Genomic DNA, 22474 nt, shown 5'->3' with positions numbered 1-22474 from the left:
GATGATTACAAGGAAACAGTGACTTTCAGGCACAATAGAACTGGTGTACATACTAACTCATGCATACTATGGCAGCACACACAAGATTTGCACAGGTTCAAGCTAGAAGTAGTCCCAGCCCCGAGTGTGGGAAGTGGTCATGAGCTCCCACTTCTTAGTAAGAAGCTATATGCAATTAATATCCATTGACAAAAGGAAAAAAATCAGTTTTCTCCAATGCAGTGTCACTGGGTATATCAATCACACTTCAGGACAGGCCCCATGCTGAAGAGTAATTGGCAAATAAAAACTTAACTAATTGGTGTCTTTGTGGACTTTTTGTTCCAGTTTGCATTGTCTTGACTTTTGGGGGGTCTTATTTGTGTTTTTATTATTTCTATTTTTGTTTCTTACTTTTTATTTTTTGAAAGATATAAAAGAACATAAAGTTGTGTGGGTAGGGAGGTGGGGATGATATAGGAGGAATTGGGGTGAAGAACACTTGATTAGTATATATTGTATGAATTTTTTTTCAATTAGAAAGGAGTTTAAAAAGGAAAGCCCCATTAACAAGAGAAATTCCTGGTAAAATCATTGAGTACTCATAATACCTTCTGTTAGGTATATGGAGAATGGTAGTGAACTTGCCTGAATTAAAACTTCCCAAATGATAATTATTTTCATTTTTGCAGTTTTTTTGTAGGTCCATGTCTTGTACTAGTATTTTTTTAAAAACTGATTTTAGTGATGAGATTAATCTTTTCATATATTTTTTTGAAAATTTCATGTTGTCACATCATATATTTTGGTCATATTCACCCACTCCATCACTCTCAATTTATTATTCCTTTTCTTTAAAAATTGTAATCTGCTGTGCTAAATTTATGCTGCCCATTTACGCACAGGTGTGGGGCCATCCACTGAGGCACTGTGGACAAGTGGGGCTCCAATCCTTAAAGGAAATTGACTCTCTTCCCTAACAGCAATCAATTGTCAATAGCTCCTCATAAGTGCCGCCCTCCAAAGGGGCATTCATCTAGGGGACAGCTACATGACATTCTCATATTCATAATACGGAGCCAGAGACTCTGTCCTGTTCCTTCCCAGTCAAAACCCTTCTCCCCCTAGGAAACCACCGTTCTTACTTCAATCAATATAAACTAATTCTGAGGTGCACAGAAAACCTCACTTTTCTTGCTTAATATTTATGCACACACCCGGGGGTTTTTTCGACTTTCTATTGATTGAAGAAATAACATCTGTCAAAATGGTTTGGCATGACAGGTATGTTTTCCCTTAATAACACATCACAATATGCAAAGAAGTTTTTGTACCAATTAATGTAATTTCTTGGGCCACCATTGGGCACATGTCCATACTTGGTTTCTTCGAAGTTACTAGATGATTTCTGAAGTCCATGGCAACTCAAAGGCAATGGTTTTGTCCTGATCGAGTAGCTCAAAGTCACAAGATATACTGAAACACTCTTTATCCTGTCAATGGGCTGTCCACCCATCCAACGCCCTTGTTGAGTATCTAATATTGCTCCACCTTGGACACTTAGACCCCATTTCTTGGTTGGACATGAAACACAAGGGTAAATTTTGTCAATACGTGGTTGAGTGCTTTAAGCACCAGGAACATTAAGGAAGGGAGGCTCCAGGAGATGGGGCAGTTAGGAGAACGTGAGTGGGAATTTCCCCAGCAGCTGTTGCCACCCACCTGTCTTTGATTACTTCTCACCCTGGCCACAGTTGCAGCCAACCTAGCAACCAGAGCCCACAGCCTGGAAGCCTTTCTATTGGGTTCACACAGTGTGATGGGCAGCTGAGACGTCCAATTGTCATTCTTAGGCTTGGCCGGTTGCCCCGCCTACTCCAGTCCGCAGACAGCGCATGCGCAGATGGGCAGGGCTGTGGGCAGGGCAGTGGGCAGGGCAGTGGGCAGGGCAGTGGGCAGGGCTGTGGGGAGTCTGAGGAAAGGCTGTGAAGTGTTTGGTCTCCGTGGACATCGTGGACATCGTGGTGCTTGCTCCTCGCCCCAGCCACCTCCGAGGGAGCGCCACCTATGTCCTCCTCTTCCCTCAAGGAGCTGAGCTGCTCTGGATAACACAGGATCCCTGGGAGCCGCACGGTGAGAGCGCAACTTAGTTGAAGGAGCTAAGGGCAGTTTGGGCTTCTGATGAGGGGGCGCAGGCGCGACCTGGATGGGTTACCCTCCTCCGTAGCATCAGCCGCCTGGGTGGGTGGCGGGCCGCTGACCCCAGCCTCCTCGGATCTGCGTTCTCCGACTGCCCGCTTCAGTGTCTCCTGCTGAGGTTTTCCTCTAAGGGAAGGCTGCTCAGTGAGGCTCGCCACCTGGACAGTCTGTGGTCATGGGACGAGCTCCCTGGGTCAGTAGAGCAGGGTAAACACCGCGGCCTTCAGGGGCTTTTCCACGCTTTCTCCCGGGAACGCGGCAACGATCCAGGAACTGTGCATCTGACTCCTCAGTCACCAAGCCCTAGGGCAGCGGCTAGCGCTTTCAGACCTAGAGAGTAAGTAGGACTCGCGAGACACATACAACCATTGATTGGGAAAAACCTCAATTTTCTTCTGGTTGAGAAAGTGTATACCCCATTCCCATCCATCTTGCAGCAGAAAGATTAAGTCACATAAAGTTGTTAGACGCTACTGAAAATTCAGGAATGAAAATTGAACTGAGCAACATTTAGTGTTCGGTCTTTGTTTCTCCACTCCACAATGAAGTAATTTTGAGATCCATTGCCTAAGAGATGTGTCTTTTTTGGTTAGTACCCTCACTCCTTATCCCCTTTTATTTCCAGAAGTCGCCTATTAATTTTTTAAAAAATCTTTGCATTGCCCAGGTCAGGAGAAGCGCTCCAGTTCTTGAAAGGTCATTGTCTGTAAAGATTTCAGATGAGTTGAGAAACTGTGAGATACATCTGTGTCACTTTTATACACCTTCATTTCTTGGGTATTTACAAACTTCATAATGCACTTGCCTTCTTAAGTTTTGGGCGGATTCATTCCACTGCATTTCAGTTGTTTCTCTTTGAAATACACTGCAAATAATATTTTGCTTTGTTTTCTATGTGTATAACCTGCAGAAGCGTTGCTTGGATTTTCTGGTTTGTTTGGCTTCTTTAAACTTGAAATCCAGCTCTATTCACCTGATGAAACCAAGGGAAACTATTATTATGTCACAGGAATCCAGGACTCACAATCCTTTTGGTTAATTTTCCTTTCCTGGGTGCAGAAGTTGGAAGTTAATAGAGAGTTACATAATGTAAATATAATTGCCTACCACATCAAGTGACCAGTTGCTTTCCTTCCCTGGATGGTGATAACATGTGACAATATATGCATTTGTTTTAGGGTTTCTTGGAATTTAACTTGCTTCACTAAATGGAGACTGTATGTAGTATAAATGGTCTTTCCTAGTCTTTTTTCTCCTTAAGGGCTATGATGGGCAGTACTTTGCTATGTACTGTCTTTACTAGAAAAGTCTCTAAACACAGTTGGCATTCATCTTTCATTTGATTTGAGTGTAGTGATTTTTCTACACAGGAGAGACTTATTAATTCTTGGGCCTTGAACAAAATGACAATTAGCCTGCACATCTGTAGTGAATTTAGTTTAGGAGAATTTCTATGGCTTCTCTCCTATGAGATAGGGCCTCACTATGTAACCCAGGATGGTCTTGAGCTCACAGAGATCAACTTGCCTCCTCAGTGCTGAAATTAAAGACCTAGAACCTCCCCCTTTGTTCTTTGAGTTAGGGTTTGCCTTGTGTAGGCTGGCTATGAACTCAAGGCTTCCATGCCTCAGTTTCTTTAGGGGTCGATGACATGTTTGTATCACTTTTCCCAGGTTTAAAACTCTTTAATTTCTTTTGTTCTTAAAAATAAGTGGGGTTCAGAGGGCACACTGAACTTTTATTAAACTCCTGAATGAATAACTCATTCAGAGCTGTTCCCATTCCTTTATTGTGAAATTGGGAGAGAGCACAATTAGAAGAAATACATTTTTGTAGTTCTGTAAATTAGAGTACAAATCCTTACGTTTTGGGTTTTTTTTTTTTTTTGGTTTGGTTGGTTTTTTGTTTTTGTTTTTGTTTTGGTCTGGTTTTGAAGCCTTGAGCATCTCATTTAACCTCTGAGCTTGTTTTGTTCTTTGTAAGGGTTAGTAGCATTACATGTTCTTAGGAGTGCAAGAAATAGTAAGGGACTTAATATACTGTCTGATATTGTGTAGGTGGCTACCTCCATGTGGCTAAAATGATAATTTTGATACATATTACATGACTTTAAAAAGTGTTTTTAAAATGATGTTTCTATACATATGATGACTTAGTCAGTATAGACACTTGCCACCAACCCTGATAACCGGAGTTCAGCCTCCAGAACCCCACATAATAGAAGGAGAGAACCAACTCCTGAAAGTTGTCCTCTCCTCCATATTCATGCTGTGACACTTAATCCCCATGCTAAACTCAGAAATGAATATAAAATTTCAAAAGATGCCATTTAAACAGAAGGATGATAGAAACTATACTGTTTCATCACTTGTCAGCTGCCTTCTCAGTGGGACTCTAGGTGGCTTGGTAGGAAAGAATTCTGTATAATGTGTTGTATAGTTTGGGAAGTGGCAAGAGATGAATTGTTTTCAGTACTAGCAGTACTGTGTCTGTCTTAGTCATTGTTCTATTGCTGTGAAGAGACACCATGTCCATGGCAACTCTTATAAAGGAAAACTTTTGATTCGGTCTTGCTTATAGTTAGTTTCAAAGGTTTAGACCATTGTTGTCATGGTGGGAAGCATGGCAGCAAGCTGGAGAAGTAGCTTAAAGTTCTACATATGGATCCTCAGGCAACAGGAGAAGAGAGACTCTGGGTCTGGCTTTGGTTTCTGAAACCTCACAGCCCACCCCCAGTGACGGACTTCTTCCAGCTAGGTCACACCCATCCCAACAAGACCACACCTCCTAACCTTTCAAGTAGTGTCACTGCCTGGTGACCAAACATTCAAATCCATGAGCCTATGGGGGTCATTCTTATTCATACCACCACAGTGTCTAAATTACAGTCAGTTTAACCTTTCTTTTTTACCTTGGCCTTGAAAACAATTTGTATGGCTTTGTGACATTTCTCAGGTTTGCTCAAGATAGAACTGGACTGGGTGTTAGCAGAATATACAGTTCAGAGACTTAAGCACACCACTCACTTGCCTTTCCAAATAACACGATGTACAGAAGGAAGTAGTGATTAAAGTCAATTGTATCAATTTAGTTTATAGTGTTTAAAATATCAGATGGAGTAGGTATGTTTTACAACTGTTTACCTGATCTAACCTAAAGGTTGTGGGTATAATTGTCCCTGACCAATCTGGGCAAGCTGGGACTTCAATGCTTGCTTCTCTTAAAGTTGACTTTTAAGTACACTCAAACAGCCTTGAACTATAGTTATAGTGATTGTCATTGTGGTGTGTGTTCTACCTGGCTTACTTTTTTTGGTTTGGAGACTTTTGATGACTGCTTCAGGAGTAAGATGGTATCTCAGAGTTGCATTTCCCTGGTGGCTAAAGATGTTAGCACTTTCTTAAGTTCTTTCAGCCATTTTGAATTCCTCTATTGATAATTCTCTACTTAGTTCTGTATCCCACTTTTTAATTCGATTGTTTGGTGTTTTGGTGACTAGCTTCTTGAGTTCTTTGTATATTTTGGAAATCAGCCCTCTGTTAGGTATGGAGTTGGTAAAGATCTTTTCCCATTCTGTGGGCTGCCATTTTGTCTTGTTGATTGTGTCCTTTGCCTTACAAAAGCTTTCCAGTTTCAGGAGGTTCCATTTATTGATTTATTGATTGTTGGTTTCACTGCCTGTGCTATAGGTGTTATGTTTAGGAAGTTGTCTCCTATGTCAATGCATTCCAGTATACTTCCCACTTTCTCTTCTAAGAGGTTCAGTGTGGCTGGATTTGTGTTGAAGTCTTGATTCATTTGGATGTAAGTTTTGTGCATGGGGATAGATATTGACCAATCTGCAATCTTCTACATGTCAACATTCAGTTACACCAGCACCATTTGTTGAAGATGCTTTCTTTTTTCCATTGTATAGTTTTAGCATCTTTGTCAAAAATCAGTGTGTGGATTAATATGAGTGTCTTCAACTCAATTCCATTGGTGTACCTGTCTGTTTTTGTGCCAATACCAAGCTGTTTTCAGGACTATGGCTTTATAATAGAGCTTGAAGTCAGGGATGGTGATGACTCCAGAAGTTCCTTTATTGTACAGGATTCTTTTGGCTATCCTGGTATTTTTTTCCATACAAAGTTGAGTACTATTCTTTCCTACCTAACCAAGAGCATATACAATCTTGCTATTTTCTGATATCTTTTTTCTTGGTTTACTTAAATTAGAAACAATCTTATTTTATATATCAATCCCAGGGTGAGGCCTTCCATGGGGGATCTTCAAAGTCTGTCATATCATTTGGAGCAGGGCCTAGGCCCTCCCCCATGTGTCTAGGCTGAGAGAGTATCTCTCTATATGGAATGGGTTCCCAAAGTCTATACTAGGGATACACTGCCAGAGGCCCCATAGATTGCTCAGCCCTCCTAACTGACACTCATGTTGAGGAAGTCTGGAACAGTCCTATGCTGGTTTCCCAGCTATCAGTCTGGGGTCCATGAGCTCCCCCTTGTTCAGGTCAGCTGTTTCTGTGGGTTTTGAAGAACCAACACTTTGTGTCATTAATTCTTAGTATTGTTCTCTTTGTTTCTGTTTTATTAATTTCTGCCTTCAATGTGATTATTTCGTGTCATCTACTCCTGGCTGAGTTTGCTTCTTTTTGTTCTAGAGTTTTCAGGTGTCTTGTTAATTCTCTAATGTGGGATTTCTCTAGCTTCTTTATGTAGGCATTTAATGGTATGAACTTTCCTATTAGCACTGTTTTCAAACTCTACCATAAGTTTGGATATGTTGTGCTGTCGTTTTCGTTGAATTCTAGGAAGTCTTTAATTTCTTTTTTCTTCCTTGACCCAATGATGACTCAGTTGAGCATTGTTCAATTTCCATGAGTTTGTAGGTTTTCTGAAATTAGTGTTGTTGTTGAATTCTCACTGTAAGCTATGGTGGTCCTATAAGATAGAGGGCGTTATTTCAGGGTTTTTTTGTGTCTGTTGAGGTCTGCTATTTTACTGAGTATGTGATCAGTTTTAGAGAAGGTTCCATGATATGCTGTAAAGAAGGCATATTCTTTTGTGTTTGGGTGGAATGTTCTATAGAGGTTTGTTAAGTTCATTTGAGTCTTAACATCTGTTAGATCCCTTATATCTCTGTTAAGTTTCTCTCTGGCAGACCTGTCCAGTGATGAGAGTGGGGTGTTGAATCCTCCCACTATAAGTGTATGTAGTTTAATGTGTGATTTAAGCTTTAGTAATGTTTCTTTTACTAATGTGTGTACTATATATATATATATATATATATATATATATATATTCAGGATTGAGACTTCTTTTTGATGGATTTTTTTCCTGTGGTGACTATGAAATTCCCTTCATCTCTTTGATTAACTTTGTTTTGAAGTCTGTTTTGTTGGATATTAGAATAGCTACACCTGGTTGTTTCTTTGATCCTTTTAATTGGAAAATTGTTTTGCAACCCTTTACTCTGAGGGGATGTCTGTCTTTTGAGGTTGAGGTGTGTTTCTTGTATCTGTTCTGGTAGCCTGTGTCTTTTTATAGGTGAATTCAGACAATTGCTCTTAAGAGATATTAATATCCAGTGATTGTAAATTCATGTTATTTTTGGTTTTCTTGTTGTTGTTGGTACTGTTTGTGTGTTTACCTTCTTCGGGGTTTGTTGGTATGAGATTATGTATTGCTTGTGTTTTCATGGATGTAGGTAGCTTTCTTGGGTTGGAGTTTTACTTCTAGTACTTTCTGTAGGGCTGGATTTGTGGATAGGTATTGTTTAAATCTAGTTTTGTCATGGAATATCTTGTTTTCTCTGTATATTGTGATTGAAAGCTTTGCTGGGTGTAATAGTCTTAGCTGGCCTCCATGGTCTCTTAGTGTTTGTAGAATGTCTGTCTAGGACCTTGTGACTTTCAGATTGTGACTTTCAATTGAGAAGTTGGATGTAATTCTGACAGGCCTGCTTTTATATGTTACTCGGCCTTTTTCTTTTGCAGATCTTGGTATTCTTTCTTTTTTTCTCTATGTTTAGTGTCTTAATTGTTATATGACAAGAGGACTTTTTCCTTTGGTCCAATCTATTTTGGTGTTCTGTAAGCTTCTTGTACCTTCATGGGCATATCCTTCTTTAGGTTGGGAAAGCTTTCTTCCATGATTTTGTTGAATATATTTTCTGTACCTTTGAGCTGGTATTCTCCTTCTATTCCTATTATTCTTAGGTTTGGCATTTGAACCATGTCCCAGATATCCTGGATGTTTTGTGTTAAGAATTTGTTGGATTTAATACTGTCTTTGACTGATGATTGTGTGTTCAATGGTTGAGATTCGCTTGTCCAGCTCTTGCATTCTGTTGGTTATGCTTGCATCTCTAGTTCTTGTTTGTTTACCCAGATTTTCCATTTCCAGAATTTCCTCAGTTTGTATTTTCTTTATTGCCTCTATTTCAATTTTCAAGTCTTGAATTTGTTTGTGTTTTCTTGGATTTAAGTGACTTATTGATTTCTTTCAATTTTTTTGTCTTTTCCTCTATTTCTTTAAAGGAATTTTTGATTTGTTCTTTAAAGGTCTCTATCATTTTCATAAAGTTATTTTTAAGGTCATTTCCTTCTGCTTCATCTGTGTTGGGCTCTTCAGGTCTTGCTGATGTAGGACCACTAGTTTCTGGTGGTACCGTATTGCTTTTTGTGTTGTTGAATGTATTCTTAGACTGCCATCTACCCATCTCATCCTCCAATCGGCACAGGTAGGACCTGTAATTTTGGTGGTTGCTCTTCCTCCAGTTTCATTTGGGGTCTCTTCCTCAGGATACAGGAGTATCTGCATATAGATGTACACACCACACACAGACATGAGCTAGGGAAAAATCAAGCTTCAGTCAATACATTGTTACTATATCTCTGTAGTTTTCCTTTTTTTCATTCTTTAAAAAATATATCCTTTTATCCCCTATGTGGAAGGAAGTGGGGATAGGGTGGGAGGCTGGGGGATCTGGTGGGGAGTACGGGAGGAGGGGAGAGAGAGGGCACTGGAATTGACATGAGAAACAAGCTATTTAAAATTAAAGTAACAAAATATATACATATCCTTTATATTTATTCAAATTCACTGACTTTAGTGTATAATGACAAATGTGTATATTCCTCTAACCACTGATTTAATTGGAATAATTCCTTTATGATTCCAGATTGGTCACAATCCTTTTGTAGTCATCCAATTTTCCTCCTAAATCTCAGAAATGATTAATCTGTTTTCTGTCTTTATGTGTTTGTTTGTTTATTTTGGTTGTTGATTCTCCTTATGAGTGTTTAGGGCTAGAGATGTAGGTCAATTTGTGTATATCTAATATGGACAAAAACCTAGGTTCAATCCCTAGTAACAAATAACACTGAATATGGCAGTGAATATCTATAATCCCTGCAGTTGGGGTGGGGTAGGTGAGTGGAGGAAAGATCACACTTTTGAGGTCAGCTTTTCTTATACAAAGAGAGAGGGTTCAAGACTAGCCTGGACTGTGAGTCCTGTCTCGTGGCAAAGTATGTGGGGGGAGGGAGGTGTTATAAAAATGGAATTATATAGAATGTAACTTTTTGTATGCTTAATAATGCTATCTGTTCATGTGATTATTTTCCATCCCTTGGTGATATATCTGTTCAAAACTCTCCACTCTAAAAACTGAATTGATTATATATTTGTGTAGGTGATCATTATTTGAAAATACTATCCTCTAATATGTTGCTTATGTTTTTATACCTTCCTTCCACCCACCTCCTTGGGTCTTGTACATAGCAGGTTGGTCTGAAACTCTATAGTTGAGGATGTGTTTGAAATTCTGATCCCCTTGCCTCTACTTTCTGAGTGCTAGGATGTGTGCCATTACATTGGGTCCATTTGGTGTTGGGGATTGAACCCATGGTCTGTTGTATTCTACCAACTTAGCTGTATTGCTTCAGTTTGTTTTATTATTGTTAAAGTATGCTAAAGACGATACCTTTGACGAGAATACATAGGTGAGCACCCTACTTACCATTGAGCTATATGCTTCCAGATCTATAGTCTTGGTTTTTGAAGCACTGTGATCTGTCCTAGGGCCTTTTATATGGTAGACAAGAGCACTGCAATTGAGCTAACTATATAGCTCTAGTCAGCAACTAAAACACTTTTTTTCAATTGACATTGAATTGAATATGTAAATACTTAGGAGATAACTGCCATGGCTGTGAGATTGAGCCACAAACATGGCACATCTGCTTATGTAGCTCTTTGGTTTATTATTAGTGTACTTTTCAGCAGTTGAATCCTGAATGTTTTATAAAGCTTTATTATTACAGCACATGGTTTCCATATATGTGGTTTCAGGATCCATGATTTCAGTTGCTAGTGTCAATAAGCAGGATGAGTATGGTACAGTAAGATACTTTGAGGGAGAACAGGTATACTGGTTGTGTTTGTTTGTTTGTTTTTAACTTGACACAAGCATGCAGGAACTGTGAGCCCAGTGGCCACACTGGCTCTCAAGCTTGGTAATATGCAAGAGTCTCCCAAGTAGGGCTGGTTTTAGTAGCATGTATGCTTCAGTATTGAGAGGCCCACAGTGAGAAGCTAAGGCTTGGCACTGTGTAGCAGAATCAAAGTCCCTGAAGAAAGCATGAGAGGCTATTGGTGAAGATGAAGCCTGATTTTGAGTGGATACCCCCATGGACAGTGACAGATGTGGAGCTGGCCTGAGTTTCTGAAACAAAGTGTGTGTCTCAGAGCCACAGAAGAAAGCAGCCTGAGCCTCTAGAGTCCAGATCAGGGTCCCGGGTGTTAGGCCCTGGGCCATTTTACACTGTTGGAATTTGGTTCTGCTTCAGGGTGGTTGTAAGCATGCCCTGGTTCTTCCCTCTTGGAATAAGACAGTTTATAACTTATTTTTTTTATTTTACAAGATCCTGCAGTTAAGAGAATTTTTACTTTTAAGAAGAAAAGAATGTGGACTTAAAATGTACTGTTTTATATCGTGAAATTAATGGAAATGAGATGAGCTTTTGGGTTGTTACAATCTGAACTATATCAACTTTAGCTTTGGTTTTCAGACATCTTTTTTACAGCTGATGGCTGTGGTAAAGTTGATGAACATTTGAGAGACTTTTTGTAAATGTGACATTTTCTATATCTGTGGATCACTTAGAAAACCCAGAATGATTTGAGTGCTGCCTATGTAGAAGCACATCTCCTTGTCTGGCCATAGATTTTTGTCTAAATTAGGTGCTTTTCTGGAGTGGACTGTGGCGTTGAATGGAAGTAATTTGTTACTTTTGACAAACTGAAGGAAATTTTTTAAATTTCCCCCTTATACTCCTTCAATAGAAAGGCTAGATTCTGAACATAAAGGAACCTCTTCTGCAAGAGACTTTGTCATTGTCAAGTTACATCAAGAGTAGAGAAATAGATTGTAACTCTTTATTTGAAAACAGGAGTGTAAATATTCATTTGGTCAAATGAAGCTTTAGAAAGGCCTGGCTCAGCTACTTTCACTTTTTGAGGACTACAGTTCAGTGGGTAGAAATGACCAAAATTTTGATCTGTGTTAGTATTTAGGCATCTGTACTGGCCTGCCTTTGGAGTTCTGACAGGACATGCCCTCAGCTGCTGCCACTAAGAGCACCACCTGTGCACATTCACTGTGTTCCCTTTTAAAGCCCTGCCCACTCCCATCCCTCTTTTTCTTTCTTTCCTTCTCCCTCTCCCTGTGCCTCTTCCTCTCCCTATGCCTCCCCCTCTCCCTCTCCCTGTGCCTCTCTTTCTTCTCTCCCTCTCCTTCTCCCCTTTCCTGCTGTTCGTGATTCCCCTTCCTCTTGAACTCTGTTGCATGGTGTCTTTGTAGACATGCTTTAAAAATTGCAACAGTCTGGATCTGCCTTCATTTCAAAATGGTTCTGCATATCTGCTTAGAGCATAGATCTATCTAGAGAGGTCTTGCAAGGATATTTCCCAATGTTTTCTAAGCAGGCCGGTAAAGGGAAGAAGGAATGTGTATGTCTCTTATGTGTTCATTTACTTAATTCTTATTCTTTATATATTTATAGATTTAGTTTTCTTCTCCCAAGTAAATAAACTATGACTTTCATCTAGAACTTATGATATACTCTAGTTTTATTGTTTATGCTGTAAGCCACATATTTTTCATCCTGATATAAGTATATCCAAAGTAGTGAGTTTAAAATTCCAATTTGTTCTTGGTATAGGAAATCATTGTGGTCTGCTCTTAAAAACATGCTAGGCTTCACATTTGTGCATGGAAAGTAGCCTGAGATTGTCAGTAAATTAATTTTTCTCACATGCAGTGACCATTGTAGATGGGAGCCAATAATTAATGTTCACAGACTTGTTCACATCTTCAAAGTGTCTTACAAATGTTTAATTAGTTCATGCTTAGCTTGTGTGCTAGAAATTGGAAAAGCAACTTTAAGGTTCAAATAAAAGTGGAGAATGTTTTCCTTGCTCTCCTAGCTTTTGGTCCAGCATGCTTTTTGATGCGTATAACTTCTGATTGATGCAAGTATGAAATTCCATAGACGTGGGTGGCATTGGGCAGAATGGTTGGAAAGACATGGATTATTTGCTTTCAACTCAGCTTCTTTACTGTAGGTCTGTAAGTGAAAATTGTCCCAATTCATTCCTGTAAGCATTTTGAAGGGTAGGTTATGACTGGAGCAGACTCTGGAGAATTAGAGTACATGCTAATACTTGATAATTTGGGGAGGGAACCCCTCTGCTATTTTCTTCACTACAATTTGTCTCTTGATTCTGTTTTCTGTAAAATGGCTTTTACTTAGCCAGGTTGTATAGTGGAAGGAGACACTGATCTGACTTGTGCTGTGTTCCTGTCAAATTAATGGTGTGATTTTGTATGGCCAGTGCTTTTCTTCTATTCTTATCTTACTTTGTTTTGTGAAACTGATTATTTAATTATTTTGAGAAAAGCTTTCACTTTGTAGCTTGCCTGCAGATCACTTATATATCTTAGGCTGCCCTGGAACTCCTTGTAGTCCTCTTCAGCTCTGAGAGTACAGTACTGGTATTTAGGAGGGAGCTGCCATGCCCAGTTGTGAAATTGCATTTGTCTATTACTCAGATTTTAATAGTGAAAAAAGTTTTTCTATATGACACTGACTATATCAGATTCTATTTCCTTGGTTGGCAAGTGAGACACAGGATAACACTTCCCCTTTATTCTCTGGAGATTAGTGTCATTCATCTGTCTTTTGAAGGACACATTGGATATCAAAAATCTGCTTTATAGTTGTGGTAATCTGGAAGAGGGAAATATGGTAGGCTTATGACAAACACAAGACAAAGCTTTATTTTTATTAGAAATAAATAAAAAAATAAAAGTTCTACTTCATACCATCCTTTTTACTAATGCAGCTGTCATGACGTATCAGTATCTTATTTTGTAATAGGAAAACAAATATTAGAGAAACTGCTTCCAAAGTCTACTTCTAGGCAAATGATTTCCTTTTGGCAAGCATACCATCTTGCCTTTGTGACTCACCTTTTGTTTAGTCCTAAAGAGGTGGCCAGAGGAAGATGTAGAACTTAAGTTCTTAGACAAGAAATGTGACAGAGAATGATTCATATTGTTGAGGATTACTTTAAGTTATGGTGACTTTCTACCTTGTTTGGAATAGATAACTTTAACTGTTATTATTACACTTAAAACATATTGCCTTTGTAATAATTATTATATCTAATTGGTTTTTCCTAAGGCCAGGGCATCCTTTTCGTCATTGTTTACGGTCTCAGCATTCAGAGAGTCCCAAATCTTAGTTTGGATAATCTTGCCAGGGAAACATTAGCACCTGATGGCAGAAAAGAGAAAAATTCTGAGAGCTTGGCATGCATTTTAATTAAATTTTTATCAGGAATATGGATCTGTTTTTCATGGTGCTAGATAAGCATGACCCTAGTGTCAGGAAAATAACTCACCTCATAACAATGTATGATGTGCAGGCTTCTTTTGAAGTCAGATCCTGGAGCCCATGATAGCTCAGTGTTGCTATAGGTACCTGTAATCTTAGGGACTGATTGTACAACCAGATGGGAGAGCTTCTTGCCCACTGCCTGCATGTCAGTTGATCTGGAATAGATGAAACAGTTTGAGATCCTGCCTATTAGTTATTATTTTTAAAGTTTGTTTCTTTGTGTGTGTACGTGTGTGTATGTGTGAGTACATATACATACATGTTTGCACAGTGTGTGTGTGTGTGTGTGTGTGTAGGTCAGAAGACAATTCATGGGAGTCTGTTTTCTTTATCATATGGGTTCCAGGGATTAAGGTTTGCTGGCACACACCTCAACCTGCTGAGTTATGTGATTCACCCTACTTTCTAATCCTTACTTTTATTTTTTATTTAAGCTTCTTTATTTATTGTATCAGTACATGCTTGCCATGGTGCACATGTGGAGATCAGTGGACAACTAGACGGAAGGACTCAGTTCTTTCTCATCTAGGTACTATGGAGCAGACTCAGATTGTCAGATTTGGTGGCAATCACTTTTACCTGTTGGGCCTTTTTATTTTATTTTAAAAATTTTTAATGATTTATTTCATTTTATTTGCATGAGTGTTTTGCATACATTTATGGATACACTCCAGCTGAGTGCCTGATGCCCACAAAAGTCAAAAGATGGAATTAGATTTCCCTGGAACTGAGTTATGGATGACTGTAAACCACCATATGAGTATTAGATAGTGAATCTAGGTTCTCTGCAAGAGGTAGGAATTTCAAGCTCTTAACTCTTGAAACAATCTCTCTAATTCTCCCCCAAAATAAAGTAGAGCTTTGCGGACAGGCACGTTTGGTTCTTTGTATAAAAAATACATACACACACAAGTGTGTGTGTGTGTGTGTGTGTGTGTGTGTGTGTGTGTGTGTGTGTTTTGTATTGAGTCAGTGTCTTACACAGTAGTCTTAGCTGACCTGGAATTCACTGTGTAGATCCGGTTGACCTTAAACTCAAGAGATTTGAGCATGTCTGTTTCCAAGGTGCTGGGGTTAAAAGCATAGTTTTTTTTAATTTCTTTGTTTACTAATTTATTTTGAGACAAGATATCACTATATATCCTTTCATTGCCTGAACTCACTATGTAGACCAGGATGGATTCAGACTTGTAGAGATTTCCCTGCTTCTGCCTCTTGAGTGCTTGATTCAAAGTGTGTACCACCACAAATGTTTTCACAATTTATTTTAATTTTTAATTTATTATTTGTGTTTTTTTGATGTTTTGCCTGTATGTATGTCTGTGCGCCACTTGTGTGTAGTGCTCCCAGAGGTCAGAAGATGCCATCAGGTCACCTGGGACTGGAGTTACAGTCAGTTGTGAGCCACCATGAGAATCCAGGTCCTCTGGAAGCAGTGCTATTAACTGCTGAGCCATTGCTCCAGGCCAAATTTTATTAAGTTTAAATAGTGAGTTTTAAATAGTATCTCATACTAATAAATAACACTGTACAATCAGAAACATCTTTTAGAAAACATGATATGGCCACATGCCCTGCTCTGAACGGCTTGAGGCCTGGGGGCTGTACATTGGGGAACCCATCCAGGCAGTGTCCAGCCAACCAAGAGACTGCCAGCTTCCTAGTCCCTTTCTCCACCCACAGGAAGAGGTAGGCAGGGGTATGTTTCCAGCCCACCTTCTGGTGATCTGCTCAGAACAACTTGAGGTCTGGGGACTGCACAACAGGGATCTGATCCCAGTGGTCCAGCCCACCCTGGGACTGCCAAGGTCCCAGTACCAGTCACACCTTCACCCACGGGAAAAGGAAAGCCATCAAAATATTGGACCCATTTGCACTCACCAGAAGGGAACCTTGGACTTGTACCAACCAGGAGAGGAAGCGACTCCTCCTGCACCCACTGGAAAAAGGGATGGGAAGAAGACAATATAAAAACATATTCAACAACAGAGAAACCAATATGTCACCACAAGAGTCTAGGGACTTTATACCAGCAAGACCTGAACATCCCAATGCAGATGAAGCAGAAGAGAATGACCTTAAAAACAACTTCATGAAAATGATAGAGGCTCTCAAAAAGGATATGAGAAAATCCCTTAAAGAAATGGAAGAACAAATCAAAAAATACAAGAAATCAACAAATCTCTAAAAGAAAGCCAAGAAAAAACAATCAGATGAAGAAAATAATTCAAACAGTTCAAGACCTGAAAACTGAAATAAAAACAATAAAAAACACAAACCAAGGGAATTCTGGACATAGAAAAGCTGGGTAAATGATCAGGAATTATAGATGCAAGCATAGCCAACAGAATACAAGAGATGGAAGTGGGAATCTCAGGTGTTGAAGATACACTAGGAGAAATAGATTCATTGACCAAAGAAAATCTTAAGTCCACCAAATCCCTAACACAAAATATCCAGGAAATATGGAACACCGTGAAAAGACTGCACCTAAGAATAATCGGTATAGAAGGTAAAGAAAACCACCTCAAAGGTGCAGAAAACATATTCAGCAAAATCATAGAAGAAAACCTTCCCAACCTAAAGAAAGACATACTAATGAAGGTACAAGAAGCTTACAGAACACCGTATAGACTGGACCACAAAAAAGAAGTCCTCTTGCCACATAATAATCAAACTCCCAAACATACAGAATAAAGAGAGAATACTAATGGCAGCTAAGGAAAAAGGCCAAGTAACATAAACACAAACCTATCGGCATTATACCTGACTTCTCCATGGTAACTCTGAAAGCCAGAAGGTCCTGGATAGATATTCTACCAACACTAAGAGACCATGGATGCCAGCCAAGACTTGATGTGGGAAGTCCTGTGATTATGTCAGTAAAGCACTGCTGGCCAATAGGAATCTAGATAGGTGGGACTAGGAGTCCAGGAGGACTCTGGGAAGGAGAAACACGGAGAGTCAAGATGTAACGCCATGGGATAGGAAGCCCGGAACTATTCTCCGGTAAGAGAAATACTTAGACTAACAATTATGGGGTAATTACTTAAGTCAGAGTTGGCCAGTAAGAAACAAGCAAGGCCAACAGCTTCATAATTAATATAGCCTCCTGTGTGTTTCTTTGGGACTGATGTGGCTCTAGAACCAGGCTGGTGGGAAGGCTTCTCTCAAGGAAAAGGCTTCCCATTACAAAGACTACTATACTTAGCAAAGCTTTCAATCACTATAGATGGAGAAAACAAGATATTTCATGACAAAGCCCTATTTAAACAATATGTATCCACTAATCCAGCCCTACAGAAAGTTCTGGAAGGAAAACTGCAACCAAGGAAGTTAACTACAACCAGAAAAACATAGGCAATAGATAATCCCACTTTACCAAAAGCCAAAAGAAAGAAGGGGTGGAAATCCACATGTAATTCCAACAACAACAACAAATCCAAAACAAGGAAGAATGAACCATCAATGGTCATGAATTTCCCTCAATATTAATGGTCTTAACTCACCTATAAAAAGACACAGGCTAACAGAATGGATATGAAGACAGAATCCATCCTTCTGCTCCATACAAGAAACACACCTCAACTTCAAAGACAGACAGTACCTCAGAGTTAAATTTAGAATTTTAAAAATTTTTCTTTTTTAATCTTTTTTTTAAAAATTTATAAAAATCTAATGTTTGCAGTTCTTGCTTATATCTTTAAATTTTTATAAACACTTGGTTCAAGAAATATAAAATATTCTAAGTTTTCTAGCACCAGTACATTTTAATACTGCAAAACTAGTTGTCTTGTCCATATGAAAATTAATAATAGTTCTACAGTTCATGACAACAGTTTTTAAAGTCACTAATTATTGCAGTATTTTACTGTTATATTCCATGTATATTTTAAGATGTAGCCAGTAGAACTTCTGTATTAAAAAGCATATAAGAAGGTTTTTACTTAACATTATCTAGAAAGTGCTTGGAGAATGCTTATTTCCTGTATCAGAAGACCAGCTTCACTGGCAGGATGATGTAATCTCTTCATTCTTTTGGTCATTGACCACATACATGTTCAGTAGACAGACAGACATTTGGTGTTCCAAGTGGCAAAACTGGACTTGGATTTAGTTTCATAGGTCTGTGTTTCCTCTTGTATAAAATGGAGATGGGAATCTGTAAGTCATAAGCATTTTAGGGTTAAAAAGAATATGTTTGTAAAGTTCTTCAAAACTTAACACGACTTTTATCTGAGGAGGCAGAAAGTAATGTTCCTTGAGAATATTTTAATTTTGAATATGATATTGCTTTTCTTGATCATCCTCATTCTTACTGTTTCTTGGTTATAGTTAACCTGAAACTGCAGCACTGTCTCTTGGAACAGTAAAAGTCTCCCACCCCTTTGTATTTGGAAGGAGAGTCATGAGTAGTGGTGATAGGTGTTATGAGGGTCATTGCCTGGCAGCCCCCTTAAGAAGATCTCTGTGCTCACTAGTATTTTATCATCATCTGATGGCACTCAGAAGCCTCCTTCTGATTTTATCCTTTGGATTTATACCAGTCCCTATGATATGCCACATTTTGCACTGTAGTCTGGGGCATATAAACAATGGGCTAACACTTGGCATTCTTGTTCATTTGAGCCTCAAAATGAACTTAGTGTTCTGACCTTATAGATGAGAAAGTTGAAGTGCAGAGAAAATATAGTCCCAAGATCACACAAGTGGTTTTATCAGAGTAAGGAAGCCAAACTAATGTTGTCTTTTTCTCATTGTGTTCTAATTACTCTTCTGTAAACTGTTTCTTTTGCTAATTATTTAAGAAGAAAATGTTTATAATATGGTACTGATGATAGATGGCACTTGATAAATTGTGTGTCTTCTTGACTTTTCTTTTCCTTTGTACTTCTCCTGTGCTGGTTATTTAAGGGAGAGTAACGGTTCTGTCTCTTACTGTGGTTTGGATAGGGTTTGGGGCTCGTGTGTTGATTGTCACTGCGGTGTTCACTGAAGGTGAGACACACTGGACAGACCTAAAGTTTGAGAGAACCACACTGGGAAGAAGAGATGAAGGCAGTTCTTATAACCAGAACTAGTTATAAAAGCCTAAACCTGGAGTGCCTGGCCTGTTGGAAGAAGGAACACAATCGACAGTATATGCCTCTGTTTCCCCAGGATCCAACAGGATGAGCATCCGGACCCCACCCACACTGGAGGAGCTGGCAAGAAATGTGCTGCTGAGAAATGAGACCTTAGCCATATCTGCTTTGGAGGACCTGCCCATGATGCTCTTCCCAGCACTGTTCAAAGAGGCCTTCAGTGGCAGACACACTAAGATTGTGAAGGCAATGGTGGCAGCCTGGCCTTTCCCCTGCCTCCCTCTGGGGACCCTGATGAACACCTTCAACCTGGAGATCTTTCAGGCTGTGCTGGATGGACTGGATGTTCTGCTGACACAGCAGGTTTGCCCCAAGAGGGGGAAACTTCAAGTACTCGATTTTCGGCAGGTGCACCATGAGTTCTGGTCCATACAAGTTGGAACAAAAGATGGGGACTGCTCAGCAGAGACTGTGAGTGAGAAACAAGTAGTGCAGGTCCTTCCCAGAGATGAACTGAGGCGGCAACTGAAGGTGATTGCGGACCTCTACTTCAGGTTCCACCTAGATGAAGAGGAAACATACTTGTTGCACTGGGCCCAGCAAAGAAAAGACTCCTTACAGCTCTGCTGTGTGAACATGAAGATTGTCTTATTGTCCCTAGATAATGTCAGGATGGTTCTGACAGTTTTCAAGCCAGAGCACATGGAGGTGTTGGAACTTACCATAGATTGGAGTTGGTGCACTCTGGCACGATTTTCTTCCTGCCTCACTCAGATGAGACATCTTCACACGCTCTCTCTAGTGTGGATCCACAAGAACGGATTTGGGATCCTGTATATACCAGGTTTAGAGAAGTTTATCCAGAAGTTCATTGCTCAGTTCTCCAGACTCAGTAGTCTCCAGCATCTCTACCTGAATGGCTTCTGTTTTCTCAGTGACCACATGAAACTCTTGCTCAGGAACCTGAAGGCCACCTTGGAAACCTTCTCAGTCACTCACTCCCACTTTTTACAGCCACACTTGCAACACTTCTCCCAGTGTCAGCGACTCCACCAACTAAAACATCTGGACATGAGCGGTGTCCCAATGTCCCACTTATTTATGATGCCACTCAGGGTTCTCCTAGAGAATGTTTCAGACACTCTTGAGACTCTGCAATTGCAGGGGTGTGAGATAAAGGACTCTCAGCTCAATATCCTCCTACCCGCCCTCAGCCAATGCTCCCAGCTCACCAAGGTCAATTTCTATACCAATGACTTCTCCATGAACATCTTGAGTGACCTTCTCCTTCACACAGCAAACATGAGCAAGATGACTATGGAGCAGTACCCTGCCCCACTGGAGTGCTATGATGAGTTGGGTTATGTCTCCATAGAGAGATTTGTACAATTATGCCCTCTGCTCATCGATACACTCAGGGCCATAAGGCAGCCCAAGATGATTTCCTTTGCTACAGATGTCTGCAGTAGATGTTTTAAGCGCTGTGTTTATGACCAGGAGCCCAGACTTTGTCCTTGCTTGCAGTAAGGAGGGGAATATTAAAAAGCATAAACCTGAACCCAAGTCATTCTTTGTCTTTTGTCTGGTATTATGACCCCTGCTTCCAAACATGCTTTGGAATTCTGTGCCATCCACTGTGAGGTGACACAGCCAAGGAGAGTCTACCCAGAGCCAATGCTTTTACCTTAACTTTCCCCCCTAAAGTAAGCTAACAAACCTCTTTTATTCATACCTTTCCAGTATTTTACTAGAGTAATGAAAATGTACCAGTCCATCCCATACCTCCACCCCTCAAAAAAGGGAAAAGAGGAAATTGCTAATGAATCTGCACATATGTGGATATTTATCTGACAATACCTGGCTAAGATGATAGCTCCATTTTTAGCAGAAGTCTTTTTCCCCTTGGTCTACTTGCTCCTCTTCTGGAATTTAGATTTTTCCTCCTCCATTTCAGTAGAGTTGTGGTTGATTTTGTAAACCCCATTGAGAATTGGAAATGTTACAATGATGTGGTTTCATGAAAGATACTATAGTAGCTCTCAAATAAGGAACCAGATATTACAGTTCCTTGTCCAAAGTAGGCTCATGCACTTTTGAAGGCTAACCTGAGTGTTTTTTTACTTTTCTTAAAGTGATAGTATGAGTTCAGAACCCAAATAGGATGAGCTTGAGATATTCATGGTGCTTGAGCAGACAAGTGTAAGTATCAGCTTTCAAACTGATGTATTATTAGTCTTTACTAATGTTTTTTTACTAGGTTTTGTTGTAATTGAACAAGAAATAGTTTTGGACTTCCAGTGACTGACTAGTGTTATACTAAGTCTGGAAAAGTATTTTCCTTTGTAGTTAATTAGTTGGGAGTTTTCATGTATGTTATAGCATTAAACCTGAATTTTTTAAGATGCAAGGTGAGAGGGTAGAGAGCTAAATTATTGACTGTTGTGTAGCAGCTAGGTTTCTCAGAATTAGCTGATTTCTACTGCAGGCATATTGAATTTGTTGGCCTGCATATGTAAATTCTTGGGTTTGGTACCAATTTTAGACTCTCAATTTGGATGCTATAACTCTACCTTTAGAGGATGACTTCTAATTTATATTATTCTATAATTAAACAAATGTGTTGCGGATCCTGTAAAATTTATGAAAACAAATACCTAAAATGCCTGACTGACTTCTGTTACGTATTACGTCAACTTTTGTGCAATTTGGATATTGCTATAATGTGAAGGTACTATAGTGGTAGGTAATGTTGGGAAGTTAAAAAAAGAGGCACATGGTTTAGAATGTGTTACAATTTCTGACCTTTTGATTTTTTAGCTGGGTGTTCTGGAGGCCAGTTAACCTCTCAAATCTAAATTTCCTTACATGCAAAATGTACATACACTGATACTAGCCCCAGTTTATAAGGATTAAAGGTAGCTAATGATATCTCCTTTCTTACTAAGCAGCTAAATTTTTGTTAACATTTCTTTGGTTTTTCTTTTGTCTACCTTCTCAGTGTTTTGTCAACACCAGTAAGAATAAAGTCCTAGTTCCCATCAGGACTCACATTTCTCTCTCACACACAACTCTTAGGCCTCTTTCACAAACATTTTCCCTATTTCCATCACTTACTCTGTACAATTACACTGGCACTGGTCTTAACCAGGCAACTCATTTCCACCTGTTTTTTTTAATGCATTCTTTGGTGGTTCCCTGAAATCATCTGTTCCATGAACTCTACTTGCTGACTCTTTGTAACTAACGTCAG

The 22474-nt window shown here is 39.5% G+C and overlaps 1 protein-coding gene across 1 annotated transcript; it reads left to right on the top strand.

The window, feature by feature from the left end:
- The first annotated feature begins 1913 nt into the window (after positions 1-1913).
- Positions 1914-20782, top strand: LOC101830292 (PRAME family member 12-like). The gene is made up of 2 exons (XM_021236046.2): positions 1914-2112; positions 19301-20782. The coding sequence occupies exon 2, from the start codon at positions 19312-19314 to the stop codon at positions 20749-20751; it is 1440 nt and encodes a 479-aa protein (XP_021091705.1). The 5' UTR covers positions 1914-2112; positions 19301-19311; the 3' UTR covers positions 20752-20782.
- The last annotated feature ends 1692 nt before the right edge of the window (positions 20783-22474 follow it).

Source organism: Mesocricetus auratus, unplaced genomic scaffold (genome assembly GCF_017639785.1).
Source record: "Mesocricetus auratus isolate SY011 unplaced genomic scaffold, BCM_Maur_2.0 Super-Scaffold_100006, whole genome shotgun sequence".
Lineage (NCBI taxonomy): Eukaryota > Metazoa > Chordata > Mammalia > Rodentia > Cricetidae > Mesocricetus > Mesocricetus auratus.
Note: the sequence above shows the minus strand (reverse complement) of the source record. Positions and strands in the feature narration are given on the sequence as shown.